The sequence below is a fragment of the Camellia sinensis genome, chromosome 6 (genome assembly GCF_055761805.1).
Source record: "Camellia sinensis isolate YWXY chromosome 6, ASM5576180v1, whole genome shotgun sequence".
Taxonomy (NCBI): domain Eukaryota; kingdom Viridiplantae; phylum Streptophyta; class Magnoliopsida; order Ericales; family Theaceae; genus Camellia; species Camellia sinensis.
In genome coordinates this window covers 146,021,347-146,028,496 of record NC_138966.1, presented here as the reverse complement: position 1 = coordinate 146,028,496, position 7,150 = coordinate 146,021,347, and the positions used below count along the sequence as shown (strand labels likewise).

At 34.8% G+C, this 7,150-nt stretch overlaps 1 protein-coding gene across 1 annotated transcript; it reads left to right on the top strand.

Moving 5' to 3' along the window:
• The first annotated feature begins 2,216 nt into the window (after window positions 1–2,216).
• Window positions 2,217–6,081, top strand: CR4 (crinkly4). Its single transcript, XM_028267023.2, has one exon. The coding sequence runs from the start codon at window positions 3,029–3,031 to the stop codon at window positions 5,867–5,869; it is 2,841 nt and encodes a 946-aa protein (XP_028122824.2). The 5' UTR covers window positions 2,217–3,028; the 3' UTR covers window positions 5,870–6,081.
• Window positions 6,082–7,150: the final 1,069 nt, after the last annotated feature.

Sequence of the window (7,150 nt, the reverse complement as noted above, 5' to 3'; positions counted from 1 at the left end):
ATCCACAAAAAGTCATGATGACCAATGGGTTGGGCAACTTAACTAAGTACTGGTATTGGCATAATCTGATCATAACAATAGGTTAGTTACTAATCAATTATGATTACAAACAAATGTGAACCCTCATAATATGTTTAATTATGGTTAAAGAAATTTGTGTATGTATATATCATCCTATTTCCAAAAAATTATTGGTAGTTAAAAAAAAAATCAAAATCCAACTTCAAAATTTTTAGTTTATTTTCAATTTTTTTACTTCAAAAAAATGAAGCTAAAAATTACGTAAATGTTACCAAATGACATTTTTTTTTTCAAAGTAGAACACTTCAAAACTTAATCTAAAAAATATCCAACATACTTACCAAATGGAGCCGTTATTAACATTTTTTCAGAATTACTATATATATATATATATATATTACATATTACTTTAAGAGTAATTTACGCCAGAAGTCCATAAAGTTTGCAATTTTATCGATTAAGTCCTTATACTAGTTTTTCATTTAAAAGCCCTCCAACTTTTAAATCGATTTAATTTAACCATTCTGTTACTTTCTATATCACTTATGACTATCCTACCTAAAAGAAAAAATTGATAAAAATAACCGTAAAATTCTTGCTTCTAGTATTAAAAAAATACATTAACCAACTTAAAAACATGTGCTGGTGAAGGAAATGGTGCTGATTTTGTAATATTTTTTTTGATATTTGGAAAATAAATTTATAATTAATTATACTAATTTATCCTTTAGTTAGGCCCACATAATGCATTTAACAACTAAAAGTTGGACAAAATGAAACAAAAGTGCTATATTAAATCAATTTGAGAAGTTCAAGAGCTTAATTGAACAAAAAATTATTTTAGAGACTTAATAAATAAAAGATAAAAAAAAGTTAAGGATTTTTGGCTTAATAATTGGAGTTAGTTTTTATTTTGTATTTTTTTTGTGAGTTTTTTGTTGATTTATTTTCGTTTTTAGTAAATTTTATTTTTTATCTTTTTTAAAAAAATCAGGCTTCTTTAAAAAAAAATTAAAAAAAAGTTCATAGAAGACAAAAACAAGTAAAAAGATAGTAGGTTTTTTAGCTTATTTTGGTTTTTTTTTTTATTTTTCAAAAAAAATATACTTTTTAGATTTGTCTACATAAAACCAAAAAATTGTTAAATTTGACATATTTTTTTAAAAAAAAGGCTACTTATGACAACAAAATTCGAAAAAGAGGTGATATTTTCCATTGTTTCCAAGCAACCACAATTCTTAATTCTTAATATTTGATAGTTAGAAATTATTGTAAAGCATAGTATCAACTAATAAATCTTTTTTTTTTAATTATTAATTTTAAAATTTTTTATTGCATCACACATCAAAATTCTTATAAAAATTATTTTTCTATATAGTATTTTTCTAATGTAAATCTGTATTTTATTATGTAATTGAAAACTTAAAAAAATGAGATATAATTTTTAAAATTATTAAAGATAATTTATATTTTAAATAAATTTCAGATAGTGTTTTTGTAATTTCACTTTTAATCTATAGAAGGTTGATACACATTATAATAAAATTTCTGTGTCCTTGTTAAGTAGTATAATAACATAATAAGATTATGGAAACTAATAGAATAATGCTATATGCACCAATTAGTGTACTAACTAGTGTACTAATTGATGATGTGACATAATTTAAGAGGTTTTTGATATTTGTAATTTGTATAATGAGTGGAGTCAATAATAATGTTATAACTAGTGTTTGTTCACTAGTTAGTACACTAATTAGTGCATGTAACATCACCGAAACTAATAAAATCATTTGTGTAATTATTAAAAGAGAAATGCTAGAGATTCACATTTTTAAACTTATAAATTCACCCACAACAATGTGGTAAGGAAGTTGACCCTACATAATTGAATGTGTAATAAATTAAAAATTGACACATATGATATTGCATCATCATTGTGGGAATTGTTAGAATTTTTTTGTGAAATATTTTTTTCATTAAAAAAATTGAAAGAAACAGACAGACAAACAAACATATCATAGTTTCTTTTTTTTTTTTTTTTGGAACGCCAAACATACATAGTTGGAAGCAATAAATCATTCACAATAAAACAGTTCAATCCTCAGTGTGTAAGAAAAATGAGTTTTTTCAGTAGCATGAATTAGGAGAGAGTTGCAGAGAAAGCGAAAAGATTTCTACAAACACTCAGAAGATGCAAAAAAACTTCATATAGAAAAAAAATGGAATTGGAAATAGTTTTTGGTGGACATGTGTGCAGGAATCCAGGCATGAAAAAGATCAATTTGCATTTACTTCTCATTTAATGCCTTCACCTACACTCGGAAACTGCTGTTTCATTGCATTCAATGCTCTTTGTCTCTCTCCCTCATGCCCTTCACCATCACCATTTCATTCTTGCCTCCTCTTTCAACCAACCTTCAATAATCCATGAATCCATCTTTAGCATAAGCATTTCTCACTCCCACAACCACTACTACTCTCCAAATCAAGATATATATCCAGCAAAGAATGAGTTAGCCTTTTTCCATTGAACTCTGTGTGGTGTAAAAGTAAATGGAAACCAATTTAAATTTATGTCCCCAAAATGTAATCTTGAGTGTGTTCTTCGATTGTAAAATCCAATTTTCTCACGTGGGTTTTGGGAAAACAGCAGCACTGAGGAGATGGATTTGCGGTTTAGATTCTGTTTTACCGGTTTGAGATAGCAGAAATTCATGTCTTTGTAGTTGGAACTTGATGATCTCGGGTGGTCTTGGTAAGTTTGCCTAATTTGTTTAGTAGTTTCAGACGTGTGTTCTTGATTATTTCTTCTGCATTCAGATACATCTATGTAAAAACTGGTTTTCTAATTTGTTAATTCAACCATGGAAGAATAGAGGAACCCAAAAGGAGTACTAGCTTGTTGAAGAGTTCATAGATATCACTTTTTCTCATCTGGGGTTTTTTGAAATATTTCAATACATATCAGAGGCAGAGATTGTTGTTCTTGAGTAGTCTATTATATATAATGGAGATAAGGAGGGGTTTAGTGACAGATTCTATCATCTGGGTCTTGAAAATCACCACAATGAGAGCTAGATTTCTTGCATTTTTTGTGTTGATTTCAGATTTAGGGAGGTTGGTTTTAGGCCTAGGCTCAATGTCCTCCATTGCCATTTCTTATGGTGAGAATGGCCCTGTTTTCTGTGGTCTTAAACCAGATGGAACTCATCTTGTGGACTGCTATGGATCAAATTCAGCTATAATCTTTGCAACCCCATCTCATTTCCCGTTCGCCGGTCTAACCGCAGGCGATGGCTTTGTCTGTGGGCTTCTAATGGGTTCAAACCAACCTTATTGTTGGGGAAGCAGTGCCTTTATTCAAATGGGGGTTCCTCAACCTATGGTTAATGGGTCTGAGTACTCTGAAATCAGCGCTGGAGACCACCATTTGTGTGGTTTGAGAAAACCCTTTATGGGAAAGCTAAGAAATACAATCACAAACACTAGTACTACTTCCATTGTTGATTGTTGGGGCTATAACATGACTGCAAACCATGTGTTTGATGATGGACCTGTGAAGTCTATCTCAGCTGGTTCAGAGTTCAATTGTGGATTGTTGTCTCAAAACAATAGTGTTTTCTGTTGGGGTGATGAGACCAGTAGCAGAGTCATTAGCTTGATTCCTAAACAAATGAGGTTTCAGGAGATTTCAGCTGGTGGGTATCATGTTTGTGGGATTTTGGAAGGGGATAAACTGAATTCTAGGGTTTTTTGTTGGGGAAGAAGCTTGGACCTTGAAGAACAAATATCTAATAGAGTGGTTAATTCAGGGCAAATCATGATCAATGTGGACTTGGCTCCAAATGATCCGATGATTTCGGTTGTTGGAGGGAGGTTTCACGCTTGCGGAATCAAGAGCTACGATCACGGTGTGGTTTGTTGGGGCTATAGTGTCAAATCAAGTACTCCACCTCCTAGTGGAATTAGGGTTTTTCAGATTGCTGCTGGGGATTACTTCACTTGTGGTGTTCTTGCTGAGAAATCTCTGCTTCCCATTTGTTGGGGTGCCGGTTTTCCCAGCTCTCTCCCAGTGGCGATCTCTCCGGGACACTGCAAGCACGATCCTTGTGAACCCGGTTTCTACGCTTCCGACAATGGAACTTTAGCCTGCCAGTCCCCTCCGGACTCCCACATTTGCTTGCCTTGCAGCAATGGTTGCCCTGCTGAAATGTACCAAAAAGTTGGTTGCACATCGACATCTGATCAACAATGCGAATTTAACTGTTCGAGTTGTGCATCGATTGAATGTTACTCAAATTGTTCATTTTCGAATTCTATTCCTGGAAAAAGCAATGGAAAATTTTGGTCACTCCAATTGCCGGTCATTGTTGCTGAGATTGCCTTTGCCGTGTTCTTGGTCAGCGTCGTGTCTTTGACTTCAATCTTCTACGTTCGCTACAAGTTAAGAAACTGTAGGTGCCCGGCTAGAAGTGACTTGAAATCGAAGAGAAATAGCATTGGGAATAATAGTGGTTCTTCATTTCAGAAAGATAGTGGTAAAATCCGACCTGATTTGGATGATCTCAAGATCAGAAGAGCTCAGACATTTACTTACGGGGAGCTTGAGAGAGCCACTGGTGGCTTTAAAGAAGAATCCCAAGTGGGAAAGGGAAGTTTTTCGTGCGTGTTCAAAGGGGTATTGAAGGATGGAACGGTTGTAGCGGTGAAAAGGGATATAATGTCATCTCCTAACAATGACACAAAGAAGAATTCGAAGGAGTTCCATACTGAACTAGACCTACTCTCGAGGCTAAACCATGCCCATTTGCTCAATTTGCTCGGTTATTGTGAAGAAGGGGGAGAGAGGCTTCTAGTTTATGAGTTCATGGCTAACGGGTCATTGCATCAACACCTCCATGGAAAAAACAAGGCCTTAAAGGAGCAACTAGATTGGGTTAGAAGGGTTACTATCGCGGTCCAAGCAGCTCGTGGGATTGAATACTTGCACGGCTATGCTTGCCCACCTGTGATTCACCGCGACATCAAGTCTTCAAACATTCTAATTGATGAAGAACACAATGCCCGGGTAGCTGACTTTGGGCTTTCCTTGTTGGGGCCTGCCAATAGTAGCTCACCGTTGGCTGAGCTACCAGCGGGGACTCTAGGCTATCTTGACCCTGAGTACTATAGGCTGCACTACCTCACAACCAAATCCGATGTCTATAGCTTTGGTGTTCTGCTTTTGGAGATCTTGAGTGGTCGGAAAGCAATTGATATGCAATTCGAAGAAGGAAACATTGTCGAATGGGGGGTTCCTTTGATCAAAGCTGGAGACATACAAGCGATTTTGGACCCGGTTTTGAAGCCCCCATTGGACCTAGAAGCCTTGAAAAGGATTGCGAATATGGCTTGTAAGTGTGTGAGGATGAGAGGCAAAGAGAGGCCATCGATGGACAAAGTGACTACAGCATTGGAGCGAGCTTTGGCAATGTTAATGGGCAGCCCGAGCAATGATCAGCCCATTCTGCCAACTGAGGTAGTCTTGGGAAGTAGCAGATTGCACAAGAAGTCCTCTCAAAGATCATCAAACCGGTCAGTCTCAGAAACAGACGTGGCAGAGAGTACCGATCATGATCAGAGATTTGAGTTCAGAGCTCCATCGTGGATTACTTTCCCAAGCGTGACTTCTTCACAGAGAAGGAAGTCATCGGAGGATTCAGATGCGGATGCTATTGATGCGAAGACCACAGAAATCAGAAATTTTGGGAATGGTGGAAGTATCATCGGTGACGGTTTGAGGAGTTTGGAAGAAGAGATTGGGCCTGCTTCTCCTCAAGAAAACTTGTTCTTGCAGCACAATTTCTAGTTTCTAGGTGGCTTTTAAAAAACAAGACAATAAATATTTGAGGTAAATCTGGCTTATTCATGTTCAAAATACTTTTGATTTGCCTTGGTTGAATGTTTATTTTCTTGCGGAGGAAAAAATTATTGTAAACAAAATGAGGCAAGGGATGTAACTTTCTGTTGGTTACAATGTATTGACTTTGAGTCTGCTTCTTTGTGCATTCCATTTGATAATGTGTTTGTTTTCCATTCTCTGCATAGTAATTGATTTATTCATATTAGTAGATTTTTGTACCTACTTAACTGTATTCTTTTGTATGTTTACATTGGCTTTATTTTCTATTTCTGTTCTAATTCCAACAAAATTGCATATTTTTATCCTCAAAGTGGCAAGTTTGTTTATTTTTTTTATCAGCAAAAATAATAATGAAAATTGTTGATGAAAGAAAAGTTTGATACAATACAAGGGAAGGCATCATTGCTTAGCTTGATGTGGTAATATTTTGCAATATTGTGAAATATACTAATTGAAACTTCATAGCGAACAATATTGTGAAATATTTTGCCACTCTCTCTAGATGATTTCCAGGAATGCTCTGGCGTTGCTTTGGCGGCATTTCGGTGATTCATTTTACACTTTTCAAATGTAGATCTACACTCCAAAAGTATAGATCTACAGTTTTCGAGTGTAGATCTTAACTTTTTATATTCGAAATAGGGATTTTGAGAGTTTTCTCCTCCAATTTCGACATAAATTTTTGGATTTTCGACACCCACAATAGTTCTCTCCTCTCTTAAGCCTTCTCTCATACCATTGTGGGTGTACTTCCTTATCAACTCTAGCTTATGGTAGTGTTCTATTCAATGTCCGGCAGTGAATGCGGTAGTGGAGTTGGGCAGCAGCGACGGGGACGATGTCGACAAGGACGTTGGGTTTTCAAGCAAATCTTACTTTTCAGATTACATCTTTGAGAAGATCAATAATTTTCGTAACTCGTAACTGTTTTTTTTTTTTTTTTTTTGCGAAATTGTTTTTTTGTTGTTTGTTTTTAGTTTTGTTGTTTAGTTGGGATGGCTTTTTGTGATCTTACTTATGTAATGTTCTTTACTAATATAATGTTTCCATGTTCTCAAAAAAAAAAAAAAAAAAAATGTAAGAAGTACCAATATGGACACGTCATATGGTGATTTTAGAAAAATGAGGACTCTAACACAGCGGGACATGGAAATAAAAAAAAAAATTAATAGATTTTTATTTATTATGTAGATTAATATTGCATTTATCAAATAATCAAATATAATT

Excerpts from the sequence above, each read along its gene's own strand:
- CR4 (XM_028267023.2), top strand. The coding sequence starts at position 3,029 with ATGGAGATAAGGAGGGGTTTAGTGACAGATTCTATCATCTGGGTCTTG.